Source organism: Microtus oregoni, unplaced genomic scaffold (genome assembly GCF_018167655.1).
Source record: "Microtus oregoni isolate MIOR12 unplaced genomic scaffold, Mior012 000021F_ref0000039, whole genome shotgun sequence".
Classification (NCBI taxonomy): Eukaryota; Metazoa; Chordata; class Mammalia; order Rodentia; family Cricetidae; genus Microtus; species Microtus oregoni.
This window is the reverse complement of record NW_024543080.1, coordinates 1,895,591-1,910,053: the sequence shown is the minus strand read 5'-3', so window position 1 is coordinate 1,910,053 and position 14,463 is coordinate 1,895,591. Positions and strand designations below refer to the sequence as shown.

General features: G+C 45.2%; 2 protein-coding genes across 2 annotated transcripts in view; both read left to right on the top strand.

The window, feature by feature from the left end:
* The first annotated feature begins 1,898 nt into the window (after nt 1-1,898).
* On the top strand, nt 1,899-2,908 carry LOC121460653 (28S ribosomal protein S21, mitochondrial-like). The gene is made up of 2 exons (XM_041671106.1): nt 1,899-1,945; nt 2,544-2,908. The coding sequence occupies exons 1-2, from the start codon at nt 1,899-1,901 to the stop codon at nt 2,812-2,814; spliced, it is 318 nt and encodes a 105-aa protein (XP_041527040.1). The 3' UTR covers nt 2,815-2,908.
* Nucleotides 2,909-11,902: 8,994 nt separating this feature from the next.
* The window catches only part of Bmp3 (bone morphogenetic protein 3), a 28,938-nt gene continuing 26,377 nt past the window's right edge, over nt 11,903-14,463 (top strand). Inside the window, exon 1 of the mRNA XM_041671561.1 lies at nt 11,903-12,845. Coding sequence (XP_041527495.1) covers nt 12,536-12,845 — 310 coding nt within the window. The 5' untranslated portion in view covers nt 11,903-12,535. The remainder of the gene's footprint in view (nt 12,846-14,463) is intronic.

Genomic DNA, 14,463 nt, shown 5'->3' with positions numbered 1-14,463 from the left:
GCAGCTTGTCTGTGCGCTCCTTAGAGGAAGGGAAAGTTTCCCACATTTTCTAGCTCTGTTCTTTGCACCCACCTCTAGTGTACCAGTGAATTGTTTCCCGGCATCATCTGGAAACACAAGTCCTGCCACTGGTGAGATTTCTCTTACCATACAGGACAGGCATTTTCCATAGGAATTCCAAGGAGACTGATAATACTTGAAATCCCTTCTTACAGAACAATTTGAAGCCATCAGGAAAATTCTTAGTCGCCTCTACTCTTTTATTGTGGCTTGAATCTGATGTCCTGAAACAATTTCAAATAGAAAATCTCTTTAAGTGATTCAAAAGAAAGGTTGGAGATAAGAACTTCGGGTCTGAAAATCACTTCCGTATATTTAGTACGCGCTGATGATGTAAAGAAGAGTTTGCATGATAAACAACCACGAATTTAGAGAGGAAAATGCCGAAAGCAGTCTTTATCATCATATCACTGAAAGAGAAATTTCTCTCTTCTGAAGGAGACATAAAATGGAATTTGTTTCTGCTGAAAGGGAACGAGTGTCTGCTATCAATGGGAGCTGCAATGTTACAACGGGAGAAGACAGAAGAAAAAAATGAAAATCGAGTTTTCTCCTTCCATCTTCCTTTCCCTGGACAGAACGACTCTGCGCTGATGGCCTTCAGCCACCCTTCAGGAGGGATTTACAAAACAGGCAAAGAGCTTTCTTGGCAGAGGGAGTGACTCTCACCGTTAGGAAGCTGGTTCTGAAGAGAGATACCAGAGTGCTCAGGTGCCCATTCATGCTGGTACTGGCTCTCATCCGTTTCTGCACCACATCCTAATGGTCTGGGGTTGTAGAGAAGGTCTGCAGGAAACAACTGGAAGCTGAAGTTGGGTCATTGAATAGGGTTGATAGTTTGGGCTGGATTCTTTGCCTGGGTCTCATTTCGGGGAAATTTTGCATTAAAGTAGCTAAAACAAGAACAACCATGACAGGACAGAGATTTGTTGGAGTGAATTCTTGGCAATGAATTTGAACTGACTGATCTGGTGTTAAAATTAAAAATGAATAGTTAACTAACTACAAAGGTCAATACAATTCCTCCATCTGTACTACTTTCAAAACATGCAATTCAATAAAAAAAAGTGTTGCAGGTTGAACATAGAGAGTGGGATTATGGAAACAGAAGAGCAGTTGTCCTGACCCCTGTGACCTGTAGAGTAAGGATTTGTCAGTTTCCCTTTCACTGTGATTCCTCTCTGCTCAAAGCCCATGGAGCTCCCCCAGCACTACTCCCAACTTCTGCCCTGTTTACAGCAATAGTTACCAGGACTGACAACATGGGTACTTGAAATATTTATATAGCGTTTGTGCAATCACTCTTCATTGCCCAGTAAAAGAACTTGTTGGCAGGGGCTGGCTCCTTGCCAGAGTTATCTTGATCTTAATTTTATAAGGCAAGAATTAACCTCAGAGTTCAAAAATTGAAAAACAGGGTGGAGGAGTTGTTGGTAGATGATCGCTTGTGGTCAAGGAAAGCTGTTAGTTTCTCCATGGGCAGATATCCAGGGGCAGTTGAAAATGACTTCCCTCAAGGAGGAAATGCCATAGATACACCTGGGAACTCGGAAGCAAAAGTAGAGAACAAAACAGTCTGTGGTGAAGACTTTTTATCATATCTACACTCCCATCCAAGTATCTAAAACCATTGCCATCATACGTCAGCAGTTTTAACTGATCTTGTTAAGGTTTTACATGGGCCATCCAAGCAGCTACACCTGAAGTCAAGAGGGTGAAAAGGCAGAGGCCACCTGCTAATGAATGAATGAATCTTGGATGAGATCACCTCCCCCAATGACTCAGCTCCAGTTCTGGGAAGGTTAGTATCTTCCTCCATCCACTGCCCCACTGCAATTATGGATGGTGTCAGTAATATGAGAAAAAATGAACAATACGGGGAAGGGTAAAGAGAGAAGCCTAACCTTGGGAGCAGGGACTCATTCCTGTGTGAGTCTTCCAACCACTCCCACTTGAGAGAAACAAGTGAAGAAATAGGAATAGAAATGATCATCAGATAATGTGTAATGTGATTGCCAGGTATAAAAATATTTGTTATGTGTTCCTGTTTTGAAACTCATTTCAGGAAATTATCACCCAAGAACTGAGGTGAAAACAGAGAGGAGAGCTCTGGAAGAGTCATTTCCAAAGGAACTGTTTCTAAACGTCAGGAGTCATGGTGAAACGGCTACTGTACGGAACTTGCTGTAAAGACAGACAGAGACAGACAGACAGACAGACAGACAGACAGACAGACAGACACAAAGAGAAAACTGCCGCTGAAGGAAAGCCGTCTAGAGGCTGTTAAGAATTTAAAGACAGATCTCAGATAAAATATAGTGCCTGAACAGTCTTCATGGAGATACTGACGGGCCTGGTGAGTGGATCCACAGTGCAGAGCCCACAGACAGCATGGGGAAAGCTACACAAACATCTCCTGAGCAGCCTGGAGTCCAAGTGCTACAGCCGCAGCCTGTAGGTCCTGAAGAATGAAGATTTGAAAGCGAGGCCCTGGCTAAACACCTGAAGTTCATTGCCAGGACTGTGATGGTTCAGGAGGGGAACGTGGAAGGTGCATACAGGACCCTGAACAGAATCCTCACTACCGATGGGCTTACTGAGGTCATAAAGCAGCAGCGTTTCTATGAGAAGCCCTGCCGCCTCCGCCTGCGGGAGAACTATGAAACATGCCGGAGGATCTACAACATGGAAATGGCTCGAAAGATTAACTTCTTGATGCGGAAGAACCGGGCAGACCCATGGCTGGGCTGCTAAGCCCACGTTAGTTCTGTGTCTGACTGTTCTTACACAACCACAATCTCTGTTACCTTTCTCTACAATAAACTCAATCACAGGTGAACAAGAAGGCGAACATATAGAAGCTAAAAAAAAAAAAAATCTCCTGAGCAAACCTGTCCAGGCTCCTCTCTTAAGGGAGCACAGAAGGAATGCATTCAAGGTAGGCTCACATCGTGTGTGCCTCTCAATATGATTCAGGCTTGACTGGAAACATTCTGTTGATGGCAACAGACAGTCAGTGGAAGTCAACCTTTTTTTCTGGTGTTTGATGGATGTTGTGATAACTCCCCCTAGCACTGTTTTCAGGAGTGAGACTTAGAAACTATGGAATTCGGTCACGCAAAGGAGAAGTACAGTCAAGTGTGCCAATCAGTTATCAAGCCTTAGTGTGCATGCTGTTCCAATTTGTTAATTAAGGAGGATAATGAAACAGCATAGAAAGAGGTTTGTTGTCCTCATAATTTCAATTTTTAATTAACTAGAAAAATCAAAATACTATATGATTATAAAGATATAATCAACACGCAGAGTATTCTACACCCTAGGCAAAGAGAAAGTGTGAGTGGAAAATATGTATTAAAATGCTAATTTTGGTTTTGTTTGAGTCCGGTGACTATGGGTGATGCAGAAATATATAAAACACATCTTATGCCCTCAAGCAGCTGACTAATTCTTCTTTCTTATTCCATTTGTTTAGTCATCTTCAATTTTCATATCATTAAAACTTTAAGGAATGCCTTAACTGAAAACAAGTCGAGCGAATGTTACAAAAGGACAAAGTAAACAAATCATAGGATTTGTTCTACAAGAATGGAAAAATTATTTTAACTCAATGGATTTTCACAGATAAACAAGTGTGTTTGGCAGATTTAATGTGGCACCCTTGTCACATATCATTATCTGATTGAACTAAACACATAAAGTATCCCTACAGAATATATAAATATTACTATAGAAGGCAACTCTATAGAAGGAACCCTACAGAAGGCAACAAGAATAAAATCTAAATAAAAAAGAAAAATCCGTGCCTCAAAGGATCTAGGATAACAAAGTAAATCATAGTGAAGAAACAGCCAGCTCCCTGCACGCACAAGACTGCCTCCCATTCTCACTGGGTGTTCTCCAGAGAATAGATACAGGATGTCTGATTTTTTTTTATGCCAATTTTCCAGAAAGTGAGAGATGGTCACTGAGTGGCTCTTAGCAGGCTGAAGTGGAGAATGGTCACTAGATGATGCTTAGCAAACCGTTCTTGCTAATTGGTGTGCTCATCTGGAACACTTGTCTTGCAGAGCCTCCTATACCTGCCTTTCAAATCATTCAAGTTTCCATTCCAATGCTGTCTGCAGGCAGCCTTTCTAGACCTCAGTATGGCAAAACTGCGATCTACTCCCACACTGGCCTTGATCCTGCAACTCTGGCTTATTATCTCCATGGTATTTCTGTGCAATTCATTTTTTTTTAAATTTGTGTAGTAATAAGGGCGGCGGGGCTGCGTCCCCAGCACCCCGGCTGCCTGCTCGGCTACCTTATGCCCCGAAATAATTACACGGACACTGTATTCTTTTAAACACTGCTTGGCCCATTCTCTTCTAGGCTAATTCTCACATATTAATTTAGCCCATTTCTAATCATCTGTGTATGGCACCCCAAGGTGCGCTTACCAGGAAGATTCTAGCCTATGTCCATCCTGGGTCAGAGCTTCATCCCGGGAGCAGGGCATGGCGTCTCTCTCAGGCGTCTGCTCCCGAGAGGAGAGCTGTCGAGACTCTGACCTCACTTCCTCTTCCTCCCAGCATTTTGTTCCGTTTACTCCACCCACAGGGCCAAGCAGTTTCTTTATTGGCCAATGACCTTCCTCCATCAAATTTGGGGAAAATTCTCCACATTTTAGGACTCTAAACTCAATGTGGGAAGTCTTTCGAGAACTGAGGGCATCTACAAGAGTCTGTGCAGGCTTCATAAGATGCGCGCAGTGAAGATTTGTGACCTCGTGGAAAAGGAACATCTGCCTCTGACTCAGTCTTGCTTTATCACCTGCAGGTAACAGTGTCTGGCATCAGTGACATTGCAAAATAGTGAAAAGACAGAGACTGCAAAGAACAACACTCAAAGGACAGGAAACCAGAGCTGAAGAATTGGCTCCATGGATAACGACATTTGCTGTTCTTCCAGAAGACTCAAATCCAAAGGAGAATGGATGCTCTTTTATGGTCTCCTCAGGCACCCCCACACATGGCATACACACACACACACACACACGCACACGCACACACACACACACACACACACACACATGCATTTTTCTAAGTCATATTTTTGAAAGAGAGAAAACCAAAAGGAAAAATGTCATGTAAGACAGATTGTATAGTGATTGTATAGTTGTCTGTTATATTTGGTATATGTCTTATTTGGGGTTTCTACTGCTGGGAAGAGACACCATGACCACAGCAACTCTTATAAAGGACAACATTTAATGGTAGTGGCTCACTTACAGTTCAGAGATTCAGTCCATTATCATCATGGCAGGACGCAGCATGTAGACACAGTGCTGCAGAGGTAACTGAGAGTTCTACATCTTGCATGGGAAACAAGAAGTGATCTGAAACACTGATTCCACAGTGACTCACTTCCTCCAGTAACACCACACCTACCCCAACAAGGCTACACTTCCTAATAGTGCCTGTCCCTTTAGGGCATTTTCTTTCAAACCGCCATGGTATGCTTGTTTCTATCATCCCTGAATAAATTGAGTTTGCTAGTTCCGATGTGTCAATGTTGAGAGTGAGAAGGGGATAAAGTTCATGTGAAGCTTGGGCCAGAATGAGTGAGAAGAACATAGGATGGTACCTCCCTGCATTCCTGTGGATAGAGGAACATGCCAGAAAACAATGGAGCAAACGTGAAGTCAGAGGTTAGATCCTGATATCCCTCACTGGGACGGAGCATTTTTTTTTTTTTTGATTTTTCGAGATAGGGTTTCTCCGTAGCTTTTGGTTCCTGTCCTGGAACTAGCTCTTGTAGACCAGGCTGGCATCAAACTCACAGAGATCCGCCTGCCTCTGCCTCCCGAGTGCTGGGATTAAAGGCGTGCGCCACCACCGCCCGGCTGGGACGGAGCATTGTATGTTTGTATTGTTGTTATTATTTCTTTTTTTTTTATTTTAAAGAAGTGGGTCTTGCTTCATAGATGTAAACTAGCCATGTAACAATGTCTCCTGTGTGCTGTAAAAGAAGTTCTGAGTGCTGTGGAGATGGAAAGGAGAAAGAGCAGACACCACTTTGAAATATTCATGGAAAAGACGACAGTTCCAGATGAGTGGACCACACTAGACAAACCAAGGAAAGGAAACTAGCAAGTGGTCAAAGCTGTGGCTGTTCTATTGGAAGGGGGTGAGAAAAGAGGAAGAAACATTCAAAAATTGGGTGGTGGGAAAAATCTGAAAAGTTAGAGTAGGCCCTCAGGTCTTTATTTGACTTTTTTTTTTTAATGTAGTTGGTTATGTGTTGACGGGAGAGCAGGGCCCCTTGTTTGTCCATAAATAATCACACAGAAACTGTATTCATTTAAACAGTGCCTGGCCCATTATCTCTAGCCTCTTATTGGTTAACTCTCACATCTCAATTCAACCCATTTCTAATAATCTGTGTTCACCATGAGGTTGTGGCTTACCGGGAAAGATTCAGCATGTCTGACCTGGCAGCTCCATGGCAGCTCTCTCTCACTCTGCTTTCTTCCTCCCAGAATTCAGTTCTGTATACTCCACCTACCGAAGTGCTGCCCTATCAAAAGGCCAAGGCAGTTTCTTTATTCAACCAATGAAAGCAACACATAGACAGAAAAACCTCCTACACCAGTTACTTGCAGTTCCTTGCCTTTGGAAGAAAGTTTATAGCAAAAGTGGTCGATTTGGAGAACACAAGCCTAGTAGTCAATATTCTAAAATGGCTCCTAGTGACCTGTGACCTTTAAAGGGGCCCTCCATTTTGAGTTGGAAGAGGTGAGATGATTAGTTTACATCATATGCCAAAATTAACATTAAAAGTTGGAGATAATCATTGGTGAGTCTAGCATCAGGTAGTTTCTTCTTAAAAAAAATGTTTTATTGGGTTTTGGTTTTATTTTTTTCTTTTTGTTTGTTTGTTTGTTTTGTTTTTTGTAGTTTATTCTGTAGAAATAGGTCAGACGTACCACAATAAACCACAGTTTTAAAAAAATGGAAGCACAGAGCAGAAGTGTCTGGGGGCTTCCAGGCACTGACAAAAGCTCCGGCGAACAGCTAGATGAGACCTCAATCCCACCGCTGGCAGAAATGACTAAAATGGAAGAAACTGGAAGAGGATTTTTTTTTCCAGAACCCTCAAATGAAATCACCAAATTGGCCAACAATTTGACTGCAAGATCCTGGGCAGAGAACTTAGCTGAGTCCACCTGTACTGTAGAACTGGGAGACAATAAATGGGTATTGTTTAGGCCTCTAAATCTGTGGTAATTGCTTTCACAGCAGTAGAAATCAAGCAGGGGGTTGGAGAGAAAAAAAAATAAGTCCAGTTCAGAGATTATAAAACTAATCTATCTTAAAAATAAATTAGTAGCTCAATGAAAAAGGTTGCTATAGGAATAGATGAGGGGAATGGGGGGGCATACAAGATAGAAGCACTCTATAGACTCCAAATAAGGACCCTGACGTGGAATCTGGGTGACCGAAAGGGTGATGGGATCAGGATCAGTCATAAATGTTTGCAGGCAAGAATATGCTTGGAGGGTGGAGATGATGAGTTCCATTTTCCCATATGCTAAACGCATGATGTCAACAGGTCATCCACACATTTACTAGTAGTGAGTGCTGAAGCCCCATAGAAAAAAGTCAGACTCAACCACCTCATTTGTAGCTACCCCATAGCTAAATAAAAACACACAGTTAATGTGACTTAACTGAGGAAATAACTGGTGAAAACACTGGGCAAGAGACATGACAATTCCATAAAAATGGCTTCCCCCACTCCAATGTAGTAGATGCCCTTTCTCAGCCCCGAATATGATCTATGTAGATAATCTTCTGCTGTCTTGAACACGCTATCTAAAAATCTCTTGAAAAGTCTCCCACTTAACTTCAAAATTGTTCAAATGTTGCCTTTTCCATGCAGTGTATCTTCTGTGGTTTTCTGGAGGGGGGAGGGAAGACTCAGTCAATCAAAATTACATCAATATTTCCAAAGTGAATTAATAAGCTACGTCCCCAGTAGACTAAACTTTCACAGAAAGAGACCATATGTCATCATCTTCCAATTCTTTACACTAAATTAATGGTCATAATCAAAATGGACACAAAATATCCACTGGATAGATGAAATGAAGATGGGAGAAATAAAATGATAAGGACCAGAACCCACAGCTGCAAATACAGCCTGATATGACATTGACATTAACTTTTCTGGGCTGTGGGAACAAGCCATTCAGTCCAGGGTACCAACGACAGACCAAAAACAAACAAACAAAACAACTCCATCCAAGTCCAGTTCTATGAACCAAAATGTTTTCATTGTGGTCACTTAGAGGAGCACGCGTAAGGGACTACCTACAAGGGAGTGAGCAGCATACCAGTGGCTACATCCATCAAGAAGAAGCCTCCCCAAAAATCATTAACCACTGTATATCAACAGGGAGGGCTGAGAAGCTCATGTGCAGCTCATGCTCCTTAAAAACACTCCTGTCCACCCACAGAGAAATGTTAGTGGGCCCGATCTTGTGAAAGTCTATGTGGATTATCACAACTGGTCTAATTTTAAACCCCTGTGTCCATGTTGAACTCAGTGCATAGTGTGCCACAGTATGTGAGCATTCGATGAAGATTTTAGCACATGAATGCCCAAACACAGTGCACATACACACATATAGATCTAGGCTTTTGCAGCCAAAAGTAAAGTTCAACTCAACAGACTCCACTAAAATTCAAGCTGTGTTTTGCAGTGGTTTTGCAGCTATGAGAAACCCTTTCTTTAACTCTTTGCATTGCATTTAGGAAAGAGAGAAGAATGTGTCCCTGGCTTGGCAGTTGATTGTAACACTAACACTAGTATGTGTGGAATATCCTGTTACTAAAAACTAAAGCAACTTATTTAATCTGACACAATAGAGAGATCAGATACAAGATGTTTGTACCGGTTATGTGTTTAGCCCTGAAGTTACTCTTTGTGGAAAGCTCTGAATCCTCCCCCAAACAAGAAATCCTACACTTGAGGCTGGTCAGAATTAGCAAGCCTGTGGTCTAGCTATTTATTGTTTGGGGAAAGCAGGGATCAAGAGACACCAGAATTCTGAAACAATTTCAATGACCAGATCTGAGGTTCTGCAGCCCTGATAGCAGAAAACCCTGTCCTAGTGTCTTGATGGGCCGCAGTGACAACCGCAGGGGTGCTGATGAGGGGCCAGTGTGTTTCCAGTGCAGTGTGCTTTCAAATCAGCTCCAGCAAGAGCTGCTTAGAAGGTTGGCAAAGGTGCCTTTGCTTGTCTTCACTAGACTCACTGCTCCTGGATTCCCCTGTTTTCTATATGCTTCCGTCTTTCTGGGTGTATCAGTGTAAAGGAGCCTAAAATGGTTTAAAATTTGGATCCTTCTAGGGTTGCCCACTTGGTTCAATGGTTTCCACATTCGGATTCCATTCTTGTCTTTGACTTATAGCCCCTAATAGGGATCACTTCATGTGTGTAACACCGTACTCTCCTTGTTTTGAAACTAGTAAGTGGTCACTGAAATACAGAGGTGGGTGTGGTCTCTCCTTGTTTTGAAACTAGTAAGTGAAATACAGAGGTGGGTGTGGTCTGATGACCGCTGTGACAAAAACTGACAAGCAGTTCTCCTAGGTCTCAGCCAACTCTTCCTATGCATGAAGTGCATGCTGGGCACCATGTTAGCACTCTCTCCCCTTCCCACCCCAGATCACCACCATTCATAGTTGCTCCTTTCCTTCCTTGCTCCCTCCCTCCTGCCCTCTCCCATTTCTTCTGACAGGGGCTTAGTCCTGCTATGTTGACCAGGATGGCTTTGAACTCATATACAGCTTGTTTTGGCTTCCAATCTCCAGTCCCCCAAGTACTCAGCCTGCTGAGTCCTAGAATTACGGTACTGTGCTATTAGGCCCAAAGGAGAAGATACAAGCACAGAGAAGTGAAGGCTCATTCCGTTAGGAAGTACTCAGTCATTTCCACAAATTATGAGAACTTTATAAATTACAGGGCAACAAACTGCAGCGGAAATATGTGCCATGTACTGGAGTTAAAGGCATGAAGGAGCCAGGTTCTTGGGGATACTACGAGAAAGAGGGTGAACTTTTCACACTGAGGGGTCTGGCTGAAGAAAGCAGGACTGTGGCCTTAAGGACAACAGCTGGTCACAGTGACCACCTTAAGCAGGAAGAATCCAGAATTTTCTTCCCAATTTGGCATTGCTTCACGGCAGCACATGAAGATGTGAGAACATTTCACATGACTGAGACAAAGCAGAGAGGGGACAGAACCCAAAGATTCACAGGGGAAATCAAAGAGTAAGTTTCCAAAGACTATTGAATTCTGCAATTAGGTTTTCATTATTAATCACAAAAGCTATTATGTTTTCTGTGCCAGACGAAGATCACCCACATGATCTCATTGAAGTCTCTCCACCACTCTGGAAGCATGGCTTATTATCTACAGGGTTGTTCCTGGGGTGGCTAAGGGCAAAAGCCAAACAACAGAACAGTGGTTTGGAGTGACTCAGTGGGGAGAATATGGCTTACATTTGGGATAACTCGAGAAGAAAGGAACTGAGTCTGCACTAAAGACTAGGCATGCGCCAGTCACTGAGTACTGCTTTCTAATATGATCCCAACAAAACTCGAAGAGGAATTTATTATTATTCACCAATAAAGGAGAAACTAAACTTTGAAGGCTCTATGTAACCCGTGAATCTATTTCTTTTCCAAAAAATGTCCATGACCCGGAGCTGAGACAGTTTTCTGTAAGGGACATTGAATGAGAATTCTATTGCCACAGCCAGGAACTATGGTCAGGACATGCCCAGGGATTGTTTGTTCAGATTGGTTTAAAAGTCACTTCCATCCTTAAGAGTATGGAGAACACAGCTTAGAACTCAGGCTCCCTGGCTTTGAGTTCAGTTACACCACCTCCTAGGTATTGCCTTTTCTCTCAATACATCTGTAAAGTGGGCTTTGTTTTGATGAGTCTTTGATAACAATACCTATAGCCCAACATGGGTGATCTATGCCGGTAATTCCAATGCTGTGGGGGCTGAAGTTGTAGGACTGTAAATTCAAAGCCAACCTTGACTGCAGAGTGAAACCCTACCTGGGGGTTGGGGGAGACAACAAGTGCCTGGGATATGGTATCTGCAGCCAGACCACTGGCCAACAGCTTAGTCTCTCTTTTACAATCAAGGATACAGGAATAACTTGGACATCAGAACTAGTTACCTTTAAGTCTGCTCTGCACACCAGGATCTTCTAGAATCCAGTGACTCATTCTCCAGTCAAAGGTCCTCAAGGACACCCACTGAGAGAGGGTCTGGTAGGATGGGAGTGGGCTTGGGGTAGCGTGTGTGTGTGTGTGTGTGTGTGTGTGTGTGTGTGTGTGTGTGCGCGGTGGGGTGCAATTTCATTTCGTTTTCTCCTCAGGAGAAGATGAGGACATACGTGAAAAGGAGAGCCAGCCGTGTTGGGTTAAGTTCTAGGATGACAGCACAAGTGTCTGGGTCCAAGGCCCTCCCAAGAGGTCCAGGAAGAGAGCTAAGCGTGTTGTTGGTGTAATAGTGATTTTATTTGGAATCAGAAGAATACACAGCAAACTACAACAGCGAATACCTACACAATAAACAGCAGGAAAGGGAGAAAGTCTCCGGTTTGTTTCCTGCCTTTTGCTCGCAGGAATGAAGCCACTGTGCTCAAACTGATTTTTTAAAAGTCCCTCCTACTCTTCCTCCAGCCTCTCCTCACCAGAGCCACCTGCCCCTCCCTGTGCTCCCTTCCCCTTCTCCCTAGCCTTCTGGTTCTGGTTCGCTGGTTACTTCCCTCCCGGCTTCTCTTCTGGATATAGTTGCATCCCGGCTGCCTTAGGAGTGCGAGCAAGAGGTTAGAGGGAGAAATTGGCCACAGGAGAACTGAACAGATCTGATCAGGGCAAGAAGGAACGAAACCAATTCCTTCTCTCTCTCTCTCTCTCTCTCTCTCTCTCTCTCTCTCTCTCTCTCTCTCACACACACACACACACACACACACACACACACACACACACACACACACTAACTCACTCACACACCACGTCCTCTGAGAACTCAGCTGGCTGCAACCGCGCACACCCCGCCCCAGCGCGCGTCCCAGGCCGGTGGAGCGCAGATCCAGATCCCCAGCGCAGCCGCTTGGCCGGGTGTTCCCGAGCCTCAGGTGGCGCGAGAGGGAGAGCCCGCGCGTGACAACCCGGTTGCCCACGCCGAGACCTTCAGCCCTCTGGTCCTCGAGGGGAGCGGAACCAGCGGGTCTGCCACTCTCAGCCCACCTGCCGGCCCTCGCGGGCCCGCTCCAGCTGTGCGGGCTCCGGGCGCCAGCTTCACCGCTGGAACGCTACGCGAACTCTGACTCCTTCTCCTGCGCCTCCCGAGTGCCCCAGACGACCCGAAGAAGCGTGGCGCGACAGCGGGAGCTCGCAATGGCCGGGGCGCGTGGGTTACTGTGTCTGTGGCTGGGCTGCTTCTGCCTGAACCTGGCGCAGGGACAGAGACAGAGCCTGCACCTCTCTGAGCCCCGCCGGGCTGGGACAGACGACCGCACGACAGGTGGTGACCCGAGTCCCGACCTGCCGCCGCACGACAAGGTGTCAGAGCATATGCTGTGGCTCTATGATAGATACAGCGGCGGTAGTAGAGTTCAGGACACCCGGACGCCCGGCTCGCAGCCCCTGGGTCCCCAGCCCCTGCGCGGTGGCAACACCGTCCGCAGTTTCCGAGCCGCAGCTGCAGGTGAGTGCGGAGGGGAGGGAGCCCTTCCCGCCCCGGAGAGCAGAGGGCAGTACCTCCCGCCGTGCCACCCCGCTGTCTCCGGGCCCCAGGCTGGGCAGTCCTGAGACCTTTCTGGGTGGCTGCCTTCCGGTCCCCTGCCCTCTCGGAATTCTCCAGCTGTGTTCTGGAAGAGCCCAGTTTGAGCCGGACTGAGACCGGCAAGTGGGAGAAGAGTTGGGACAGTGGCGGAGCTTAGTTAGGAGTGCAGCGTGGGAAGAGGCCAAGGGACAACACCACGGCAGACTTGCCTTCTCCCGGGCACCGAGAGGAGATCTTTTGCTGTTGGGTAAAGTGCTTGGCGGAAATTCCCTCCGACAGGCTTTGGCTGCCTTTATTCTGAAACGGATGCCATTTTATGCCAACCTCGGGCCAGGAGAGAAAAGTGCACTCAGCGGGCAGTTCCCCAGACCCAGCACTCTTAACTGCACGACCTCTGTGTTACCATATCTGACACTTTCTTCTTGATAGTCCCCTAGTGGCAAACAGACAAACAAAACCAGGTGCGTGAGTGTTTAGATTATTTCTAACCCATCTGGGCAAGTAAGTCTGGCGTGGTCCAAGCTGGAAAGAGTTGGGGATGGGGCTGGGACGAGGCTGCCGGAGGAGAGTAAACATCTTTTAGTACCAGCAACGGAAATCTCGTCTTCCCATTTTTCAACACAAATCATTGACACTGAAATTCATGTCTTAACGCCACCCCCACCCCAAGCCAGCCAGCCCTTGTGCTGCAGTGAACAGTTTACTCCATCAGCTTAAGGGCAACTTTCCTAGACACTCAGTGTTTATATCTGCTTTGAGGTCGCACTAGGGGCTGTGTACACCACCTTCAGGATTAAGGAATAGGTGATTGCAAAGTCTGCCTTTCGAGCTTGTGTTAAGAACCAGCAAGAATGTTAAAGGATAGAGACTGTGTCTGGACTGCTCTCTCAATTCTGTCCAAATTACTGGACGGCTTACCCCCTCCCCAACTTAACTAGTTAGGACCCTGGCAAAAAAAAAAAAAAGAGGGGGGAGTAATCCATCAAAGAAATCTCTTGCTTGTCACTGGAATTCATGAATTCATTCTGCAACTCAGAGGCATAATGACATCTACAATCTACAATAAATGTGAGTTGTGCTTTAATACAGAGAAGTCTTTTTCTGGAATCTGAGCCAAGTCAGATTTCACTTTCTTCATAGACCCATGGGCAGGACATGTAAAGAGCTGTCCTCTACTGAGGACACAAAAACCCATCTTGCCTGTGCATAGCCTCCTAACCACTTAAAGAGAGGACCCTGACAGCTGACCACAGCAGTGACCCTACTGTTTACATTAATGAACCGTTGAAGGTGGAGCTCAGCAAAAGGAGCATGCGGGGCTAACAAGGTCTGGAAGAGGGCTGGAGGGTGGGCAAAGCAGGTGGCAATGAGGAAGACATCCAAATCCCTCTGGCTTTGATATTTTTTATTGATTCTTTCCCCAGAGAATAGTTGAGGCATCCAAGTGACAAATTATTTTTGTATCAACAAGTTTTATTTTGAATGTGGATCGCAGTGTTAGAAGGTAAAACTTGAGTTTGTCTCATTCACACACCTAGTT

Bases quoted from the DNA above. Each gene is read 5' to 3' on its own strand.
- LOC121460653 (XM_041671106.1), top strand. From the start codon at position 1,899: ATGGATGGTGTCAGTAATATGAGAAAAAATGAACAATACGGGGAAGG. The intron at 1,946-2,543 runs GTAAAGAGAGAA...AAGATTTGAAAG, and splicing joins AATGAACAATACGGGGAAGG to CGAGGCCCTGGCTAAACACC.